The sequence below is a fragment of the Amyelois transitella genome, chromosome 3, assembly GCF_032362555.1.
Source record: "Amyelois transitella isolate CPQ chromosome 3, ilAmyTran1.1, whole genome shotgun sequence".
In the NCBI taxonomy this organism is placed as follows: domain Eukaryota; kingdom Metazoa; phylum Arthropoda; class Insecta; order Lepidoptera; family Pyralidae; genus Amyelois; species Amyelois transitella.
In genome coordinates, this window is record NC_083506.1 from 8618174 (window position 1) to 8642361 (window position 24188).

At 34.0% G+C, this 24188-nt stretch overlaps 2 protein-coding genes across 2 annotated transcripts; one reads left to right on the forward strand and one right to left on the reverse strand.

Moving 5' to 3' along the window:
• The first annotated feature begins 228 nt into the window (after window positions 1-228).
• LOC132903760 (DNA-directed RNA polymerases I, II, and III subunit RPABC4) lies at window positions 229-4036 on the forward strand. The gene is made up of 3 exons (XM_060952779.1): window positions 229-562; window positions 1327-1419; window positions 3208-4036. The coding sequence occupies exons 1-3, from the start codon at window positions 505-507 to the stop codon at window positions 3228-3230; spliced, it is 174 nt and encodes a 57-aa protein (XP_060808762.1). The 5' UTR covers window positions 229-504; the 3' UTR covers window positions 3231-4036.
• Window positions 4037-5421: 1385 nt separating this feature from the next.
• LOC106137812 (uncharacterized) lies at window positions 5422-16490 on the reverse strand. Its single transcript, XM_060952770.1, has 6 exons — window positions 16117-16490; window positions 10748-13983; window positions 10476-10643; window positions 9116-9366; window positions 8322-8515; window positions 5422-7554 (listed from the first exon to the last, which is right to left on the reverse strand). Exons 2-6 carry the CDS (start codon window positions 13961-13963, stop codon window positions 5867-5869), a joined length of 5517 nt encoding a protein of 1838 aa, XP_060808753.1. The 5' UTR covers window positions 13964-13983; window positions 16117-16490; the 3' UTR covers window positions 5422-5866.
• Between the last annotated feature and the right edge of the window lie 7698 nt (window positions 16491-24188).

A 24188-nucleotide genomic window follows, 5' to 3' on the forward strand; every position in this document is an offset into this window, starting at 1 on the left:
ACTTTGATTTGGTAATAAAATGATTATTATATGTAAAAACAGATTTTACTGTTAAGAGATCAGTTATTATGTCATCAATCTTATTTTTCAATAAATTGATTTATTTTAACATTATAATTGCAAACTTGAAAAAAAAAACAATCTTTCTTCTCAATTTTTCTTTCAATCGATAATTTTAGGAAAGAATGGCCTTCACATCCCTTAACTAACCATAGATTTTGTAATTAATAATTAATCTGGTCTGAGGCCTCTAAGGATGGTGTCTTGTCATTGTCATCGATGTCATCCCATTTTTTATTTTCGTTTAAATTAATTCAAGCAAAAAGCGGACAGGTGGTTTTTTGTTTTGTGGTGTGCTATCATTTAAATAAAAAGATATATGTGGTAAAAAGTATCAACCTAGAAAAAGGAATTAAAGAATATTTGTGCAACGTACTGTGAGCTGTTTATGCCAAAATACCTATAACATCAGAGAATCCAAACGAGTAAATATACCTTTCTACCATGGCCGATACAAGTAAAGACCAGTCAGTTACCAAAATTATGATTTATGTATGTGGAGGTATGTATTACTTTCTACAGGTTTATCAGCCCCCAATAGCTGTTTTCCTCCTTGCAATTCCAAACTTTAGTATCCGCGCGGAGCCGCAGGCAAAAGGTACCATTACAATATTTTTTTATAATATTTTGTATGGTTTCCCAAATTTAGTATTTCAGTAAAATACTTGGTTAAAGGTCTTTAAAAGCCAGGACTATTCAGCATTTATTCATGTTATGTTCAAACTGTGTGGGGCCAGTAATTTAATAAATAGGTTGGGTTGGTGGGTGAAAAGCAAAGTGTTAACTACAAGTCATACATACATACATGTAATCACGTCTATATCCCTTGCGGGGTAGACAGAGCCAACAGTCCTGAGCGGACTGATAGGCCACGTTCAGCTATTTGGCTTTAAGATAGAATTGAGATTTGAATAGTGACAAGTTGCTAGCCTATCGCCTAAAAAGTAGTCGCCTAGTCGCCTTTTAGGACATCCATGGGAAAGAGATGGAGTGGTCCTATTCTTTTTTGTATTGGTGCCGGGAACCACACGGCACTACAAGTGAACTACAAGTCACTACATGGAATCATCAGTAAATTCTTATAACACATCCTCAATGCTTTTGTGCAATGCCATTATGAGTTTGGGTATTCCTTTTTAAATGTTGACTGGAAAAAATTCCAATAGGGTCTGCTATTGTAAAAATAACTTTGCAATTCAATTTCTGTATTTTATTTTGTTGCATTTTAACAATGTTGTTGTATTAATTATATTTTTATTTTTTCAGAATGTCATAAAGAAAATGAAATAAAACCAAAAGACCCAATCAGATGTAGAGAATGTGGATATAGAATCATGTATAAGAAGCGGACTAAGAGATGTATCCTTTTAAAATTATGTATTAGTTAGGTTTCTTGGCAAAAACCGAATCCTATTATTTTGCCATTATATCAGTCTGACCATGTAAAATATCCCCCTTCTCTTTAAACATTACAAAGAAGAAAAATATTTGGTTTGACAATATGTACATAATAAAAACTTCAAAACAAAAATAATTTGAACATGTTTCATGAACATAATTTGAACATGTTTCATTAACGTGTTTCAAAAATTTGTTTAGAAAATTTTAATTCTTTATTTTATGTGTGTAATATTTGACATTACACAGAAAAAAAAGAATTAAAATTTTAATAAAGTAATAAGTATCTATTTATTTTTTAATTAAATTTTCACAAAAGATAATTACTTATAATGTTTTTGGGATCACTGAATAGGCTATTTGACAAAGTTCTAAAAACTATCTTAGGGTATTTATTTGTTTATAAGGAGCCCTACAAAAATACTTTTCTGCCTTTATTACAGCTATTTTATTAACAAATCGAAAAAGAAAATGAAATATTCAAATATGCCGCCAAAACGCGACTTTTAGCAATATGGCGGCCATGGCATGCAGTGACGTAAATTTCGTGTAAATATCATACAAAGCTTGTTGGTGTTTCGAAAAGTTTTGATTTTCTCTTGTTTTATTTAACTTGTGCCATGTCATATGTTTGAAAATTATTAAAATGAGTTCCTATAAATGTTGTGCAGTGCCTCAATGCACTAATACAACAATAAAATCTCCTACGAAACTGTTTTTTTCTATGCCGATGGATTTGAATATTCGCAAGAAGTGGTTTCAGATCATGATCTAAGATCAGTGGTTACCAAGATATACTTACATTAATGTTTTCACATTCCTCAGTTCGGCAGCATAGAAATCTGGATTGTCTTCTTCAAAGACAATCCAGATTTCTTCTTCCAACCATTATTGCGTCCACTTTTGGTAGGTTTCGACTGTCAGCTTTCGCGGAATTGGTTTCCAGTATTAAATACCTATGTTATCTGAGTAATCCTGAGCGATCAAACACTTATAAAATCTTGAAAAATAATAGCGAACACTAAGGAACGGTATGATCGACAGTCTGTTTATGGATAATTGACGTCATAATAGAAATAGCCAATCACGTTCGTTTTTAGTCACGTGACAGCTGCATATAAAAACCTAATTTTCTGAGACGGATTTTGTTTAAATAATGCAATATTTTTATCTCGCGTTATTACAAATCGCTCCAAAAAAATAGTATTAAGACTGATGACATAAAAGGAATGTATATTTTTAATACAGTCAAATAGCCTATTGTCATGCTTGGCTTTATGAAATATTTATTTATCATATTCTACTATTGGTTCTCACTTTAGAAGATACAGTGTCTTGGTTAATTCCTATGTGCATGTTTTGCTGGTAAGTAAATTTGTTGTTGTATGAAAATTTTGTATTTTTTTTTTACTAATTATTCTGCTTGTTTCAGTCCTGCATGATAAATAACCTAACTCCAACCAAAATAGTTTGACCAGATTAGGTTTTGAAGTTTCATGTTTTGTTTAAAAGTTATGCATTTGGGTTAGGGTCTTCATATTTATGTTGTTATGTTATGTTTGTATTATGTTATGTTACTAATTGAGTCTATATCACTTTGACCTTATAAAAATGTTTAAACATTTACATATAAATAGCACTGCTTTCCTGGAACAGTAGCCACAGAATACTTCTTTTAACTTGCCACTATCCCTGCATACTTTTTTCGTACATCAATATTATTAAAATTATCCTGAACTTATATTTCAGTGGTTGTTTTTGATGCTCGCTGAAAAAAGAAGACTACAAATATTTCATTTACTTTATTATTCTTACTATTGTAAAGTATCCATCCATACAATGTATAATTATTATGTAGGTATAAACAATAAATGAGTAAATATTTGACAAGTCTTTCATTTATCCAATATATACACATTAATAATACATCTAAAACACATATTTTTACATATTTTATTCATTTTATACTCTTAAGTTTCAAAGTTCGTTTATAAATTATCACCATTATTATATACTTAAATAGTTTTTGCTTGGTGGTGTGGGAGACCAATACACTTATTTATCAAATTGTTTTTCGTTCAGAGCTCTGCACCAGCTAAGCTGAATAAGGTAGCTAGATTATTTTTTTTATTTTATTTTTAAATAAATTTTATATACATATAACAACTTATTACCAAAATGTCACATGGGTCATTTTTTTATATGGAGGTTTCAGATTATTTACTTCCCCATTGCATTAACCGCCTTACTCTGTTTTATGAAAGTAAATATATGTTATGGTTACATGGACCATAAGCTATTCACAGATTATCTATATGCTTCGATATGCCTCTCATGGACAAAGATACTTGCCTCTGTACTCAATTTACCACATTTTGTTTGTATGATAATATTTAACCATCTTTTAATTGTTGTATATCGACTTTATTAAATCCATGCTTACCCATTTTTTTGTGAGCTGCTATATAATTTTAAATAATTGATATGTCACTTTCGTAATATGTACCTACATAATTGTTACATAATTTTGAGACTTGCTACATACTAAGTACGAGTATGCATACATGGTAAAATGATATACCTTCCCAAAAAGTTACCAATTAGCGAAATATCCTTTTGTTCCGAACTGAGCTCAGAAATTTGGTGGTAAATATATTTTCTTTTATATTTATCGCGTAATTATCTCGTAGTTGAAACCGAAACTCATACGACACAAGCTTAAAAATTAACACCCTTAGTTTTGAGATGATAATTTTTTGTAAATTTTTATTTAAATACAATTATCTCTAACGATGAAGATACAATACTTTATAATCGAATAATCTTTTATCCATATTTTAATTAATATCTAATCGTTTTATTTATTTTACTCGCAGTTCCGTAAGTTTGAGATCTTCCCCACATTGTACGTCTCATACTGTCCAAGACATGTTTTCATCCCTTCTTCTTCTTCTTAAATTTAAGAGCTAACTCTTTTTTCGGTGGAGTTAAGTGGAGCTACCTCCATTCATCTCTTTGTTAATTTTTTACTTAATGTATGTTGTAAAGTTTACTTTTTGCTTTATTTGATCCAAATAATCTCTTCCTCTCTTTCCGTAAATTAAATGGCCTATAATTTTCCCTCTCCTTTTTTCTATCGTTTTAAAAGAAGTTCTTTTTTTATCTTATTCTGAATAACACTTCTTCACACAAAAAAACGACTGCACAAAAAAACGTCAGCATCCAAAAATCAAAATAAAAAACAATCAGTTAAGCTCAATAATCAAAAAGTAAAACAAGTTTACAAATTCCAAAATTTAGGCAGTATTATTATGCATGGAAAATCATGATGCTCACAGAATATTAAACCGAGAATAAGAATAGCAAAAACTACTTTCAAAAATAGAAAAGATTTATTTTGCTCAAACATATGTAAAAATCGACTAATTAAAACATACATTTGGAGCATGGCCTTATACAGATACGAAGCGGACAGATACAGAAAGACAGGAAAGGATAGAGGGATTTGTGATGAGGTGCTGGAGAAGAATGGAGAAAATAAGTTAATGGAAAAAATCACAAACGAAGAAGTGTTTATCCCAACTAATATTAATTCGAAAGTGAATTTTTTTGCTTATTACTTGATAGTTATATTATGAAGCCTTGTATAGGTAATCATGTATACAAGGCTTGATCACAGTACCCTCTAATAGATTGAAAAATATGGTTGTATTATTTTTTAAATTTTATATGATTAATGATAAATTAGATAGAAGCTTAATCGTTGTGGTTTGGAACTTCCACACTCGTCAAATATTCACCCACATGAAGAGTTACAAATTTTTAAAACATCTAGCTCAAGTACAATTTCGATATGGAAGACTCTTCAAGGATTTTATACATATATCTAAAATTTCGTTTCTGGAACTTGATATGCCAATAGTATAACTTTAGGGATTTTGGAAGTAGATTTCACACAGTGTAAATACGTCATGGTATATATTTTATAAAAATACATACAAAAAGTAGAACGGTACGTTAGAAGATAAACTTCACTACATCTCAAATTGTTTGTAATATGTCTCACTGATATTTTAAACGTTACCTAAACCTGGACCACTTTTAAGTTAAAACTTCAAAATTTTTGAAGTTCGGAACTTTTAACATTTTTCTTATTTAGTAACAAATATCGTATCGTAAGCCTTATAATGGAAGCAAATGTAACAATTTTAAAATTATATCGATTTCAAATATTTACAAGGTACTTGCAATTATATTGAAACTAAATTCAAATATGTATATAATTAAAGCGCATAATTTTGTTTTTACAAATCCCGAGTCAAACCCCAGTATGAAGACTTACATCTTAAATTAACAATTAAACAAAATTGCACATTAAAATATCCTACTTATCAAATTAATTTTGGCACTAATTATCTGTGGCACTACAATTAACTCGTGTTTCTCCATTCAGTCCTTCAATATTTTCGTTAGTCTTTTTCTCACTGTCTCTTTCACTATCAATGTACATTTTGTCCAAACCAGTTTCTTCATCATCAGAAGAGTCTTTACTAGCAGTTGCTGTCGATGTGACAGCACTGCCGCCTTCTAGAAAGTCCAATTTGGTTGGATCTCTCTCGTGAAGCTTCTGAGCAAGGGACTGTAAACTGGCGAGTGAACTTGCGCAATCGGTCGTATCAATATCTGTTAAACTAACTCCAGCCCGTTCGATTTCAGTAAATGTCCCAAAAGGCAACTTGAATAAACATTCTAGCCGCATTACATGCATCTTGCTTCTTAGATGTTTAGCTAAATGCCCATGAATTCTAAACGCAATGTTACAATCAGAACATCGGAAAGGGCGAGGATTAAAAGAAGTCGCCGCTCCGAATGTCGATGTCATTGACACTTTGTTGTGATGAGAACCTGAACGTTCGTGTTTTTGGAGATGTCCTCTTGTTCTGAAACTAACTGCACAAACACTGCATCGGAAAGGCCTCTCCATATAATGTATATTAAGATGCAATCTGAGTTGAGAAGGTTTCGTGAATGTCTTATTGCAGAAGTCGCACACTCTCCGTCCATCTTCCATAAGTCGTCCAGGCGAAAAAGACGCATTTTCAAATTCCTTTCCTTTACTAACTTTAAACGCCACACCACCAACTCCAATAACAACTTTCCTTGCAACCGGATCATGATCTAAAGTTGGCAATTTCAAGGATTCTGCATCAGCGCTGACATCATTAACATGAATAGTGTCTTCATTGTCTTTTATGTTATTACCATCATCTTTTGTATTATCGGTAAAATTTTCTTCTTGTAATTTCATATTTAGTCTAGCTTGTTTTAAATACTCTGATACTACGTATTTTGCATTTTCGGAATTACTTTGAGTTGATGCCCGTATCTTCTTCATTTCGGTCGGTATATTTTCGGGTAGTGGAGACTCCCTTACTTTACATAGACTGTCTTCTGTTGACGGAGCTAAACTTTTTAGATTATCATTTTCAGTCATCTGTGTATTGTAATTATTTTTCGGAGAAATTTTAGGTGAACATGTAGTGCCTTTACTGGAAATTGAAATATTGATATTGGTTTCAACGGCTTTATTGTTTTCGGTTAAAGCAGATTTATCCAATTCTATTTTCCTTAATTTGGTTAAATTGGATGTGAGTTGACTTTGTTTTATTTTAGAATCTAGAAGCGCGCGTTCTGTCAAATAAGTGTGTAACATTGGCTCTCCATTTGACCATTGAGTCTGATGCTGTGGAAGCTTAGCTGTGTTTGAAGCCAGTGATGCAAGAACACTCGACTCTCGAGCGGTTGGGATTTCAGGAATGCTGGGAAATGGTTTTGATTCGTTCTTGCTAAGATCCATTGGTTCATTTTCAATGTCCACTCCAGAATCAACTGAAGTGCCGCTGATGCTAATAAGTTTTTCTTGTGTTATGTCTGAAGATAATTTATCTAACCCTACTGGAGTGTACGGATAGGTGGATGGTCGCGCACTTGTTATCAAACCAGGAGTAGTAGTCGTCGTTGGACGAGAACCTCCTAGCGATAATAAACAATGCGCCGCTTCATGTTCCGGTAATCTTGATTTGCAAGCTTCAGTATCTGAAAATAAACAGTGTTTTATTAACAAGGCTGACAGATTTGGTACATTATTTTGTCTAAATGTTACGTATATATGTAACATTTCTAGTATATAGCGCACCAATTAAAACTTATCAGATTAAATATTTATATTTCAAGTTTTTCTTATTTACCTAACGAGTATGCTTTTTTATCATACTAATCCACACTAATATTATAAATGCAAAAGTGAGATTGTTTATTTGTTTGTTAATTTTTTACAGTTACTTCAACTGCATTCCTTTGTATGTGATGCTAATTTTGTCGCCTTTTTTAGATGACGTTAAATTTAAATTCATTGATGACGCTAAATTCACGCGGGCGAAGCTGCGGGTAAAAGCTAGTAAGATTATTAATGCGAAAGTGAGTTTGTTATTTTACCTCTTCAATGCTAAACTACTGAACCGATCTACATGAAATTATAAAGTGTGGAGTACGGAGATGGGCATAGAGTACCTTTCATCCCGGTAAAAACTAAAGTGCCCGTGGGTTTGCGAACAACCAATATTCTTTTGGAGGTGGGGCTATATTCGCGCGGTAAAGCCGCGCGTTAGAACGGTGTGGTATTGCTCAAGGCAAGAGTATAATATTACAATGCCCAAATAATTAAACTGATACTTCAAATCTTAGGATAGTAATTCCTTGGACTCAAAGTATTAAAGTATTTCTTGACATTGTAACAATTGTTAATTGAAGTAACTAAGTATCACTAAACTAACCAACTTCGTTCAGGATATAAAAGTATTTACCGCTAGATTCAGTCTCTCCCTCGTTGCCTTCATCTCCATCAGATTCTGTGTCATCATCAGTTTCCCCTGAACACTGCATCATTTCACCACCTTCGCCATCGTTATCTTCGTTTGGATTGATTCCTAATTCACAACATTTTTTGTAATGCGCCTTACTCTTCATGTGTTTCGTCAAATTTCCTTTTGTTTTAAAACTGCAAACATGAGAAGAATGGTATTTTTTGATCATTCGAATACAACATTTATAACTTTAGTTATTACTAAAGTTATAAATGTTGTATTCGATATATACAACATAGAGAGGTTTACACTTTTAGTTACAGTTTCTACTGCATACATTATTATGTATGCAGTAGAAACTGTAACTAAAAGTGTAAACCTCTCTATGTTGGACGACATCGTCATTGAATACTTACTAAGAAATATAAACTTCCTCCATAAGATTTGAGCCGAATTATTAAAAGAAAGAAAGTATCTAAAACTAAACTTACATTAAAAATTTTCAAAGTAATTTGTTTGGAAACGAAACTTCGAGAAAGTTTCGTAATTATATGCGCACCGACCTGTTGCATCTTCTCTACTCTGGAGAGGAGCCTGGGTTAAGCCGCAAACCTATCACGTTGCTAGCCCATCGCCGTCAAGATGAATCCCAAATTTATTGGCCTATGCCTTAGTTGCCTTATACTTACAACATCATCATTACATCATCAGAAATAGAGTAGTCCTATTGTAAAGTGCCGGAAACCACACTGTAGATATAAAGTTCTCTAAAATATATAACATCAAATACCAACCTAAAAGCGCAATGAGTACAAGTGTACGGCCGCACATCTGTGTGAGTACGGATATGCTTCTTTAACATTGATGGTTTCTTACAACGTATTCCACATTCGGAACAAACATATCTTCCTCTGCCACGACCACGTACATACGTATATTCCTCATTGCTCTCGAATCCTCCAGCAAGTTCTTTTTTTGGTGTTGTTGCATCTAATAACTGAAGTTTATTCTCATCATGTTTCTTACTTTCTGCTATTGTATGAGTCTGAAATAAAAGTAAAAACACTAATTGTAGTCATTAAAATAATGTGAAATTGTCTCTTATTAAGTTTATTGCTACTAAGTTTTGACCAAGTGAAAATTCGAATATATTGCGCAGTAAGATAGAACAAGCCGTAATTTAGTTTTGTCCTAGGAATGTTACACAATTATAAGAAAGCGATTCATTCCTATCTTACTAGGAATATAATTATAAAATATTTTAAGTTTAGTGATATGATTTAAGATTATTTTCAACGAAATAGAAATCTACCATAGATTGAAATAGAACAATATTACATTATTGTTTTTATTTAAATTACATAATAACTGTTTGTGACCAAACTACTTTTAAGTGTTGCTTAAAAATATTTAATTTTTATAATCCATTTATACAGGTAGTGTTTGAGTCCATCAACCACTAACCTATTATAATCTTTTTGACCAATACCTAATTACCTCGATAAAAATCTAATGAAATAGTTATAATTTATACATACTTTGTCAACTATATTATTACTAAAACACCTTGCGGGGTAGACATAATCAAATAGACACGAAAGTGAGATTTAACTGGTTGGCATAAATGTTGGAATTAAAATTCAGATAGTGACAGGTTGCTAGCCCATCGCCTAGATTCCTAGAAGAAGAATCCAAAGTTATTAAGCTTTTCCCTTGATTTACTTTTAGAAAATGCGCGGAAGCTTCTTATTTAAATATGCATACATAAAATCACGCCTCTTTCCCGGAGGGGTAGGCAGAGACCACCTCTTTCCACTTGCCACGATTATCACGATTTAAATATATTTATAAATAATTGTGTTTCTATGTATTTTCAATCCATATATGTACTCGTATATAAAACTCTTCTGTTACTTAGAGACTGACTGACAGCAACGCACAGCCCAAACCGCTAGGTCTAGACTTGTATGTAAATTTGGCATGTAGGTTACAGGTGTGGTGTGGTCTACAGATGCCCTAAGAAACGATTTTCTGAAATTCCTATAAAGGATATTAACAGGATTTTACGTTTTACGCAGGCGGAGTCGAAGACAAATTTTAAGTAGAAGAGTAGATAAGTAGATCACCTGTAAAGTGAGGTAATTTAATACTAACCTGCATAATTTCTTTCAAATTTTTATTCCATTTTGAAGAATGAGTCAGTATGAGATCTTGTTTGATGGTTGCTATAGAAGTTTTTTGAGGACGATGGCGTGAGTCATAGAGAGACATAGCTATTGACGTTGATAATCCGAGTGGATCTGGCGTCAGTTCCGATAGTAACTGTAAATTTAATAATTCGTTAGTAATAACAACACAAAGGTACTACGCGTACCTATGTAAAAGTAAATGTGTGATTTAAAAACAAAATATATAGCTATATATACCTGCCAATTGCTGTACATTGATAAGAAGTGTTGATTAGGAACGTATGTAGGCTGTGGTCGATTGATAGTGCAATAGAACACCTTTGTAGAACACTTCAAACCTAAGTAAGTATAAGCATTTCCATTCAAATAAAGCTGCCCATAAGCCTTTGCCGGACGTGGGGTCTCCGGTGACACCAAGGGCATAGTGTTTGCGTTAGGTGTTATACCATGGTGCCGTTTAGGTGTGAATGTGCCAGGCTTCAACGGTAAAGTCGATGGTCGTAAAAACTTAGGTTTTCTTTCTTCTGAAGTTGCTTTAGAAGTAATGTTCTTTTGAAAATATGATGTTTCTGATCTTTCATTTGGCATACCAGTACTATCCACCTCTTCATTTTTTTGAACATCCGTTGAACTTTGCATTTGATTATTAAATATTTCTACCTTGGTTATTAAGTTTTCGAAATTGAAATTTTTCACCTCATCTGTTTTATTTTCTATACATTTTCCTGCAACGTTTAAAGTGATTATATCCCTGACTTTTAATTTATTTAGTGGATAATCAGTGTTTTCTTTGAGAACTGGTGTCCTGGGTATAGTTTCTATGTAATTTCTTTTAAGTGACACTTCTTGTCTTGAGGTTATTGATTTATTGATTGCTGAATATGATTTTGTATTATTACATGATTCCTCTACATTGTTTACTTTTATTATTGGTATTGCCGACACATACGTTGGTGTTTCAATTAAATTGTCCTGCATACTTTGCTTAAACTCGGAAGAAACTAATCGTTTTACTGGACTTCCAGTGTTTCTCGATATATCATATTTTAAACTGACTTTCGAAGTTGAAATATTTGAAGAACAGTTATTAGCTTCGTCTCTAATTGATTTTGTTGTACTTTTGCTGTTTTTACTGGGGTCATCATGTTTTATTTGTGAAATTGGATTCTCCTGAAATACCCCTGGTGTGTTCGGTCCGGGTATTCCTGGTACATGAGGAATTAGTTTTCCTCCATGAAGAATTGTTGTGGCACCACTTGGGGATGATGACGGACTTAATGGTGGCAGCGTTAAAGGATTATATGCTGTTATAGCACTTAATGGTGGAAATTGAAAATGTGTTATATCCCGCATTCTCGGTAAATTTCCAGAAGTCGATATTGACGACATTCTTGGTGTTTGTGGAGCATTAATTAATTCTTTTGGTGTCGGTGGATTATGAACCATAGTTCCGCCTGATTGTAATCCTGATCTGACTACTATGCTACTCGCTTCGGTTTCATTGGTTAGTTTTGATGGAGATAAACTTTGCTGTATTAGTATTGGTGATAATTGATTTTTACTTGGTTCTATACGCAAAGTAGTTGTTCCGCCTGAATGATTAACGATTTTAACTTCTCCTCCAAACATTTGAAGAGAAGTAGAATTAGTTCGCATGTGATGGGATATATCTTCCAACGAGCGAGTAGTTATAGTATTACCATCCACGCAGCGAATTTTCGCTTGAGGATACAAATCTGTTCGAGGTGAAATATTTTCAATTAATCTAGGACTGTAAGTTTCCGATCTGCTGTCAATTCGTCGTTTCGGACTGTGTGTAGATTTAATTTTAACGTTTTCGGATTTCCTTGTGTATTCAGGAGTCCTTGTGTCTACAAGTCTTGTATTTCCTAGTAGAGGCCCAGGTGAAGGTAAAGGGGCTACTATCTCATTTGATTCAGTTTTAGTTATGACGAGATTATCCGGTTTACTTCGTAGAGGTAATTTGGTTATTGAATTCGGTGTCGCTTCAGGTAAACGGACATTGATAGAATTGCTTCTTACAAATACGTTTTCAGGTCTTACAATTTTTAAGTCTTTTTGAGAATTAATTTGCATGTTACTGAGGTTACCTTTGCAGTAATACAGCCTATGTATTTCCAAATTGTCCGCACTTCTATATACTATCTGGCAAAGAGGGCATATAAATAATGGTCCTAACCCATCTATTAGTTCCCCTGTATTAGATGTCAAGCAATTGGATTTTGTTTTTAGAAGAAGATCTTTTATAATAGATCCTTCTGGATTTAGTGGATGTTTTTGGAGATCTAGGTGAGAAAAACTTTCTGAGTGAGATCTTTTCCTAAATGAACTTTCCATTTCATTGCCATTTTTAGTAAGATTTAGTGGCGTTGATTCCTGTTTTATTTCCAAACACTCACTTAAAAGCTGCTTGCTTTCGGCCATCTGCTTGATTTTTCCATATTTCTTTTGTAAAGGTGTATCTGTGACATCTACAATAGCTTCATTATCTGATATAATTTTTGAGATATGTTCAGTAAGAAATTCGGCGTTTGGCGACATTGTTTTCTTTGCTTTATCTTTTTCATCGGATTCTTGATAACATTCTACTCTGAACTTAGGTTTGTAAATTGATTTGGATTTAATGTTATCACCAGACGATAAATTCGCACTTGGCGACGCATAGTCAGATAATTCAATACAGGACAGCTCATTACTTTTAAAATTTTCTTGTCGTGCTAAAGAAGAATCTGAACCAGTGTCAGATATCGATGTAGGAGGTAAAGACGTATCGCTTTCTGATCCTCCAGATTCGTCTTCGATAGCAACGTTAACATCTGAGCCTTGTAACCTCAAAGCATGTGTCCTAGACCTCCTATGTTTGTATAAATTAGATTTTGTTTTAAAAGCAAAACCGCAAGGTACACAAGGGTAAGGTCTCTCGTTTGTGTGAGCTCTGATATGTTTTTGAAGAACTGAAGGCTTGGCACAAGACAATTTACAATAGGGGCATACATAACGTCCACCTAATGTTCCATTAGAAGCATCCTTTATAAAGTCATTTTCAAAGTGCTCAGTCTTATTTGAAAATTCATCAGTAAAACTGGTTTGACCAGATACTTGAACCTTATTGATTACATTACTTAACCTAGCATTTACATTACAATTAGTTTGTACAATTTTTCCCATGTATTGATCTTCATGTTTTTCTGGATTTTCTTTTATTTTTTCTATTTCTGGATGAGCTGCAGCGATACTCCCGTTGGAAATTAAGGCATTACTGTTAGACTGTATTACATCAGATTCTATTTGTCGAGTTTCTAATGCTTTGTTTGTGTTTAATTGAGACACCGAAATTGTTGATGCCATTTTCTTAAACTTCTTATGTAGATAACTCTGATCATTGTTGTTGGAAAAGTTACTATCTAAACGATTTTCTTGAGTGAGCGGCATCTTGCCTGCCTCTTTTCATCCTGAAAAGCAATATTTCATATGTAAGTCAATTTATTAAAACAAGGCTATTTGTTTTTTTACATAAAATGTGATACAATAATAAATACATATTGTCGGTTATTTACAACTAGCTATGCCCGCGACTTCGTCGGCGTGGAATAGTTGTTTCGGGCATCATTGAAGCCCTCAAGGATGTTGCCCTCATTTTTTCCCGTTTTTTTTCAAATATTCCATTATTTCTTTGCTCCTCATAGTTGCAGCGTGATGTTTTATAGCCTAAAGCCTTCCTCGATAAATGTTGTATTTAACGCAAAAATAATTTTTCAATTCGAACTATTACTTCCTGATATTAACGCGTTCAAACAAACTCTTCAGCTTTATAATATTAGTATAGATAAACACCAAGTAGTGAGAATATTAGATACCTTATATTAGTACATTAAGTACCTGAAATTTTCAATTTTACTCCATAATCAAAAATCACTTTCAAGTGTTAAAAATTATTGATATTTTATATCCGCGTTAATGATTAGGAGAGTTAACAAGACGCAGCATTGCAACTTGCGACAGTGGAGCTATAAATGACGCAATGCGCATGTGCCTCTATTTCTATTGCTGTGTAGTGTGTGTCTGACATCACCGTTACGTAGCCGCAAACTTGTGCGAGTCGCCGAGGATATCCCCGCCCGTTAAAGTATACATAATTTCATTGTTGTTTTGGTCTTATGAATAACTCTTTAATATCAATAACCATCATCCAATTATATGTTAATTTGGCGCAATTTAATAATGCAATGTTAAAAATAATTATTCTAATATAAAGATATATACCTCTATATATATATATATATATATATATATATATATATAACAGAATTAGCTTGCAATGAAATAAATTATTTTACATCATTTCAAGGCGTACACTGAATATATATTTGAATGTGTAAATTTTTATATTAAAAGTTCAATACCTACGTTAGTACTAATCTAATCTTAAAATAAGTAGTAGCGCGGCAATGTCGACCTCGCTTTGCGTTCACTCGTCGTTTGTGAACGACTGCGTTGGTGTATTCCGAGAAGGCGTTACAATTTCAGAGAACCGGAGACAAACTAACCGCTCTGACCACTTTATGATGGAACCGGCAAATAAATACGCACACAGACACGCACTGTATACTATGTAGTGTGCGAGACTGTCCATCCAATTTTAAATTGCGGAGGTCAACTTTTAAATAATACTATCGATAAATTAATACATAAATACCAAGCAATAGCTCGTCTATTTTGTTAGTACAGATTAATATTTATGTGATGTCATTTTGGAAATAATCTTATCAGCAATATAGGTTTGAAAATGTCATCTTTATGTTTACTTTCTAATGTAATGATAGTTATTGTAGAAGGCAAAATAACATGTCAGTGTTGTAATGAGACAAAGGAATCCCGGCGGTTGGCCGCCGCCCGCCGGCCTGGCGCCAAGCCAGGCGGCCCTGGCGACGCCTGTGTTAGCCGCCAGCCTATATTGCATTATACTTTACACCATAACTTCTTTACACTGTTAGAAAGAACGCTTTACCGGTTTAACTATAAGTTATTTATTACTGTACCACATATTGCGTACATTGTGTTAGTATAAACAGTAACTAATTTTAACTATTCGCATATGTATCTCTTAATTATTTGCCTTCTTACCTACTTTGCCTTCCAAATCTAAAAACTTGTATCATCCTTATTTGAATATATTGCATTATATCTGTGTAGATATATATCAGTATCTGCTCAGATAGTACTAAATGTAAATCTATTCATATTTCTTTTTACAAAAGAAATAAAAATATAAAAATCGTAAAAAGTTAGAAATAACATAAAAAAGCAATATGCAGAGAATATATCTTCACACCCTGTACAAAGGGGCATCTGTCTCTGCATGAAGCATTTTCTTATTTCTTTTAAGATAGATGATTAACGATTTAATCGTTTATCATAAATGATTAACGTAGGTTAGATAGAAATTGTAGGTACTTACCTACTTATGATAAGATAAAATTTAAGGCTTTAAAAATTACTAAATGTAATGTAGTTGTAAGTAATATAAATTAATTGAATTAAAATGTGAAATACTATCAACTAAAAGAATGTTGATAAAATCTTACCACGGGGTATGAATCAATCCACCATTATAATATGGCTGTCACGATCACGATATCATTTGTTTACGCTTACAGAATAAATGTCAACAAGTCCGATAGGCTGCATTTCACCCGCGCACAAGTGAATCATCGTTAATAATTGCGCGACGATCCACGCCGCACTCACACATATACACCTAAATTATCGTCACACACTCCACTGGTACATCGTTTCGTAGCTTTCTTTTCTGCTGGAATAGCTAATGTAGGTAGCAGCGCTTCTTTATCAGCCAAGGTGTTAATAATTTTGATCCCAAAAAGATAATATGAATAAGCAACGAACGATGCAAGTTGTCTCACCGGGGATGACTGTACAACTGTTTGTAGCAATCGTGGGTTCGTTTCGTTCCGTTCGGCTATTCTCCGTACGCCCCGCGCCACCCGCGCATTACCCGCGCGCCGCCCTGACTCTGTGTTCGCTGTGAGTAGTGATTCATGTCGCGTTTTATCTATCTCTCTCCTTCACCGCAACCGGATCGGTCGTTCTTCGTAATCTATTTATACATATCTATATAAGCACGGACTTTAACACTGCGATTGTAATACCATATTTACGAATCCAAGAACAAAATATTCACGAATGATTTACCTACTGATTATGCTCATAAATATGAAGGACTAGGAGTAGCTTTTGATCAATAACTATAATTATACTCGATGACCTCTGTGACGTCATATGCTATCAAGCCACTAGACCGCTACTCTTATAGGTACCTATATCCATGATTCAATTTACTATTACAATTTGCTACGAGGCTAGAAACTTGTAAAATTCATGTTTGTCTGCGGTTCTGGGTTAACTTTATTTATTAATGTTACAAACCTGCTAAGTACATACTTACATCTCAAGTTATTTTTTTACTAAGATCATATATATTTCAACTAGTAGAAATTACATATCAATTAGCTACGCGGGCGTCGTAGTATAGTGTTCATGCAGGAATGATTTCGTAACGGTTGCATTCGACTAGAACGGTTATTGGCTTTATGCGCATCTTCCATTTAACAGTCCTTAATTCATAAATAAACTTTATGCGACAAAATGATCATACTATGAAACTTTAGTATTTTCATACCTTTTGCTACATAATGGTAAAGCAACCAGTACTATAGCAGTAAATAAACTGTTCCTAATAACGTGTTGCAATATACGATAATTATATTATTTAGTTGGTACTTTCCTATATTTAACTTATCTCGTGAACTTGTTATCTGCAAGACCTCTTTATCGAATTTATTCATATTACTTACAGACAAATAGCTTACTGTTGAAAATTAATCTAAATACTGGTCCTTATCGTTATGTTGCGCCATAATAATTTTAATGGAAACTCCGCGATACTCCAGCAGATACGAAGAAATAAACACATTATATTTGCAATGATAATTGGTTGGCGCTTATCAGCGGAGGCGATGACGCACGCGTTTCACCGATAGCACAAGCAGTCGCTTGCAACGAACTCGCGAGTTGGGGTTGATTGGCAACTGCTACAACTATTCGAACGAAAATTGTCAGTGTCATTCAATCTAGTTGACAATAATGTAACCGTTTCATGATACTTACACACTCCGAGAAAATATTGTCTAAATGGAATAAAATTCGGCGACTTCCTGTACAGGTATCGTACGTCACCTCCGACGTAAACGTCTTTTGGTCGCAGTCGTCTGTCTTGCAAACACTTTATTGCAGGAAAAGACAAAACAGGTTATCAGATGATGAACATCTCGATGCTCTTAAACTAGTTAAGAATATGAAAAAGACTTCATCTTACATTATCACATGCCATTGTAGCATAACATTTAGGTAAGTCGATTTCAACGGCACATTATATTATGCTATGACAATATGACAGCTGTTTCGCGAATGGCATGTGAGACGAGGAAGGGGCGCGGGGCACTTGTTGCGTTGTTTGGTTGGCGTTCTCGCCTGTTGCCGAACATCGACGTCACGCTACGACCTTGAGCCACGCGGCACTGAGAAGGTTATTTCTTCGTCTTCTATATAAGCAAACAAGCCGCATAATCTAATAAAACTATCAGTGCAAATGATCATACATTAATTCGTTCATACTTATTTCACTGCTATTATTTTTATTATAGTAGAACCGCCTAAATGAGTCCTCGCCCGCGGAGTACAGGGGCGCGGGGGTATGACGACGAAGGGGAACGAAAGAGGTGCGGGCGGCGGTCGAGCGTAGCGTGTAATACAAGGGGCGAAATGTTACTGGACATTTCTTGAGATATGTGACGTCATAGTGGTTAGCGGCAAACAGGTGAAGATTTTTATTAAAAAAATAATAATGGCTATACAAAATTTGAATGAAACAACTGTAAACTATACAACGTGTTCCTTTTGTTATCCCATAACTCCATGGTATCAACGAGACCACGTACATGAATTAAATAGCATAAGCATTTTTCGATTATTGTTATTTTCAAATTTTTATTTTTCATACAAAACAATTCGATAAAAATGTGATTTTATGATATATAGGTATGATATGTAGGTAAAAAAAAGGTAATAAAGTTATGTATGTAATATTTATTTATGCAAAATTTATCAAAATTATAAATCAATCACTTATGTCCATAATATCACTATCACTGGAACTTGATTCTTCACTTTCACAACAGCCATCATCAGAATCATCAGAATCGTCTTGCACATTAATAATAAAATCAACAACTTCATCTAGGACTCCATCATGTTTGCAATATTCGTCTTCGATTTTAATCACGTGTTTAACACAATTCTCCCATTTCTCTTTGGGATATTCAGCAAATAATCTCTCTAATATTTCTTTTTTCTGGTCCAAATTAGAGTCGATACTTTTTTGTGCTAATTGTCCTTTGATATCACCCCAGACCAACTCAATTGGGTTCAGGTCTGGGTGATATGGAGGCAAACGCAATACTTCGTGTCCGTTTCTTTTCAATACCTCGTCAATTTTGTAAATATCTTCTGTGAAATTACTTTTAATTAATTTATATAAGTCATCCTTTCTAAGTTTTTCATCAAAAGGCACGTTATGTCGTCGTAGCCATTCTTGCATAGTTGGCTTGGTAGAAGCCATAGTTGGCTTTTTCTCTTCTCGAACCGAATGATAAGCTGCGTTGTCCATTACTATGACAGAATTTTGCGGTATATTAGGCATGAGCTTTTCATTTATCCATTTACTGAAATTTGCGAAATTCATAGAATCGTGATAATCACCTGTTTTACATTTGGATTTGAATATCACAAGGGCTCCGTCTACAAATCCAATTTGACCTCCACAATGTACGATGATCAAACGGTCCCCTTTACCAATATGAGATAGAACGCCAAGTTCATCCTTTGATTGCCAACATTTTGAAACGTTATGAGACGCGTTTACATAAGTTTCGTCAAGGTATAAAATATGTCTTCCTTCTCTACGATATTTTTTAATAGTATTTAGGTATTTCCACCTCCACGATGTGATATTTGGCTGTTCGATAAGGAGTTTCCTTTTAGATCCGCATTTCTTAAATTTAAAACCTAGATCATGTAATAATAGCCTTAAATATTCCCTGCCGCAGTGTAATATATTCTCTTCTCTAAGTACAGCGTTCAAAGTTTTCAGAGTAGGTATTTTTTTGAAAATTGTGTAAAACTGAGTGACTTTTCTTCTTACCACTCCTTTTGTGAAATCGTCTATTTCCACTCTTTTTCTACGAACCTGTTTTGGTTTTCTCGGTGATTTAAATCTCTCGTTGTCATTTAATGCTTTCCCTTGTTGTACAATTCTAGATACAGTCTTTTCTGATAGTCCAGTAACTTCTGCTACAGTTTTATTTAAAGGTATATCTTGTTTATATTCATCAGAATTTGGGTCGAGTTTCTTTTTTCTAAAATATTCATATACGTTAAACGCCATTTGTTTGCACTGACTATTAATTCTATGTCCGAAAATATTTCGACTCATCTTGAGAATGTAATCTCATGTATAATTTTCACAAGGCGTCCGCAACTGTCAACACGTGTGATCGCTAACCGCGTAGCGAGCGAACTGAGTTTTTACAAGAATGCGCCCGCCGCCCGCACCTCTCTCGGTCCCCTTCGTCGTCATACCCCCGCGCCCCTGTACTCCGCGGGCGAGGACTCATTTAGGCGGTTCTACTATAGTAAGATACGGAATTACTGTAAAAAAAATTTTAACTCGATGTAACATTCCATTTTATTTAACGTGAGTAATTCTTTGTATTAGATTATTATTCCGTTTAAATAAATACTGCCATTGATAGCCTAGATTTGCCAAATAAGGTTCAAAGTAAAAGAGTTATGGATTTCTCACACTCTAACGATATTATACAATATTATTTTATTACAATTTATTTCAACGAACAAAACCGAATTCATTTTAAACATCAACGTGTTTGGCAACGTAGGTATTGAGTAAATGTGTTGGCCGATCCGGACGGGCGCCATGATGTCGCGTGGGCGGGAAACCCGTCTTGGTAGCGAGCAATAACTAATATGGTATCGAAATAAATAGGAAAGTAACTTTTAAGTGTAATTTAATGCAAAAGGCTTTTTTATTTGATTCACGAGACCAGTTAATTTCAATTTCAACAATTGTATTATTTAAATGTGACTATAAAAGCAAAGAGTGTACGTACTTGCATATAGGTATAAATTGTAACCAAATTACTATATGATTGTTCGGGCTTCCCTTGGAACCAGGTCATCGTCTGACTGGCCTGACCGCTAGCCGTCCAACCAACTCCCAACTCGAGCGAACAACAATCCAATCAAATATCCATTTTATAGTAGGTCGGTATCTCGGTAGTTCATATTCTTCGCGTTGCTTTCATAAGGTTTAAAATAATAAGAGTGCATTAGTACCTACTCGACTAGTGAGTTTGTTCCTAACCTGCATACATCAAAATTCTGGAACTGGCGCACGCCGCGCGCGTCACCAAAAAAAAAGGTTTAGTTTGCAATCTATCAGCAATTGACACGAAATTAGGTACTCAAATATATTGTTTTGGTATTATTTGAATTTAAGCGGGCTCCGATTTCATTTTCGTACATATTTTTCCAAGTCCAATGATTTTACAAACAAACAAAAAGATTAGATTATAGTATTTCCTGGAATATCTTCCACATTTATGACCAGACCTTAACCAAATTTCTATAGGACCAATCGGACACTACTCTTTTCAATGCAAAAATATTTTTTCTAATCGAATTATTAATACCGGAGATATGCGGTTAATGTTTATAAACCATAAGTGTACTTAAGGTACTCTTGGAGAGAAAAAGATAACTCTTAGGAGAAGCACATTAGGTAAGTTCAATTGCAAACATAATCGACATGTGCGTATGGCCAGACCCTCACTCCTCACATATAGGATTGAAAGCTTTTTTTTTACTAAATCCTGAACATATTTTTAAAGAATTGTGCAGGAGTGGCCCCTAGATCACACGCACATTAATCGACCATGCCTGCAAATAGCTAGATATCCATAGGTATCTAGTACCTACAATCAGAAAACACTTGTATCAAGAGAGTATGGCGTCATTCTCTGCGAATTCAGGCGTTCGCAAACCAACGACTTAAATACGGAGTGTATGAATGTGACAATAATATGTGTGAGTCAACCTAAGCCAGTCAATACCACTTGCCCAAATAAATACGTATTAATTGCGTTGCACTTACCTCTTCAGAAATGAACAACGCTAAATTTATTTCCTTATATTGCATTACTTTCTTGTTTGTGAGTATTAACTACTTGGGTATATTCATATTAATATGAATGAAAGCAAGTTGATTAAGTAAATAGATGGAAAGTGTGAATAGGAACTTAAGAGAGGAACGGCAAAAGATAATGAACGTCCTTGTTTATCTTGATAAAATTGGAGACGTCCTGGCGAACTATCAGGTCAAGATTACCCTAAACAGACTAGCTTGAATATGGATGTAATATCTGCCTGCCATACCCATATACCGCATTATCTATCAAATATACGTTTGTTGTATGGGAGTCCTCCTTTAATTTATTACTTTATTTTATTATTTATTTTTAAAAGTAACTAATATACAACTAAATAAACAGAAAAAAATTTAAGCGTCTACTAGTTACCGTTATCAATATTGAGCAAAAAATGTTTCGTGTATGCCACCCAGAAGCGCAGGCAGACGTACGGACAGACAGCGCCGCTGTCTGTCTGTCCGGCTTTGTAATAGTGTCCCGTGTTTACCTTTTAGGTACGAAACACCAAAAAAATTATAAATAAAACTGTGTTTATTAGTTTGTACACGCTAGGTAATCTCCGGATCAACCAAACGGATAGAATTAAGCTTTTTTGTTGTGCAGGTTGTCTGGTTAATCGCGTTGCATATCTATTGAAAAGGCAAAAGCGAAAAAGTTAGTATTTTTAACCCGCAACGGAAAAAAGGGTTGTTATTAGATTGACGTGTCTAGAATAGAATAGATTTATTTTTAAAATTGGATACAAGGTATCACTTATTGCCGTCACATCACTTACCTATATCTAATAATCTAATCCACTAAGTACTACTTCTCTACTGTGCTGCTAAGCTACATTAGACTTTCTTACTTTTTAAAGGAGACGTAAATTTTTTTCGGGGTTTTTTTATTGTACATTTTATTTTATATACATAGAAAAGAATAGATTTATTTTCAAAATTTGATACTCAGTATCACTTACTAACGTCACATAACTTAAGTCTATATCTACTACCGCTTTCAAAGCGCGTGTAGAAGAAGCGGCGGAACAAAGTGCTGCCATTATTTTTAAGAAGTGTTTCAGCTTCATTAGGGCTAGAATCAAAATAAGAAGTTAATTCCAATGAAGTTGTAAAAAATATCGGATAAATTGGTTATTTCTAAAGTTGAGGTAATTTTCCTATTTTCATAATTAAGTGTGTTCATGATTTACTATGTCCGTAAATATGAAACGCGATTAACCGACAACAACGCGACACCCTGTATATCTATAAATAAACCAGGCTTATTAAGCCTGGGTAATATATCTGCACTAAAAATAAAGAGCAAATATTTATATTTTTGTAAGTTTGTAATGAATAAACTGAAAACTAATGAATTGATTTCAAAAATTTTATTCAGATCAGATATTGAACTCTTCGAATTTTCAAGACTGTTGGCTCTGTCTACCCCGCAAGGAATATAGACGTGACTCAATGTTTGGTAAACCAAATAAAAATATTCAGAAACTTCAGACTATTAAATTAAGAAAGCACGCTCCCACGTTATCATAGATAGTTATATTATTTTTGGATTACTTCCAAATTTCCAATGTGCAGCTACTACCCAGCTTCCCACGCATTATTTTGGTAAAAATAAAAAATAAACTTTACAAATAAATGTGTTATTTTTAAAACTTTATTCTTTTGATAGTTATGTCTTCTTCTTAGTCGAACACTCTAGTCAGAGTGGTCGTGGTTGCGCAGACGAGGTATGAGATGAGAAGTGTTCGGCGGGTATTCTTTCCCGAGGATTGTTCTCTCAGTGATGTGCTTTCATTTCTGCCGGTTACAGACGTTGCGAGTACACTGACCATGGAAGACTCAGTAGCTTTTTGATCAGGTCAGTCCAGCAAGTTGGTGATCGGCCGCGTATTCTCTAGCTTCATTGCTCACCTGGCCCTGAATAACCAGTCTCTCCATCGACTTCTCATTTCGGAAAATGTGACCAAAGAACTTTAGTATTCGTAATTGCACAGTTGACGAAAGTCGGTTTTTAATATGAAGCTCTTTTGAGGATGGAAACATTGGTGCGGAACGCCGTCCAGTTATATTGCTTCTTTAAATTTGACCGCTGCTGCTTATGACTTCATTTATTAATTAAGCACGTTGTTTGTGAATATTTATTATATAATACATAGTTGTGTAGGCTGGTATGTATATTCAGTATCAGGTTTTTCAGATAAACATTATCAATTGTTAACTTGCCTTCTATTTCGCGATTAATAATACGAATGTACTCTAACTATCTCTTTTTTATACTTGTTTATCTTGTTTGTATTC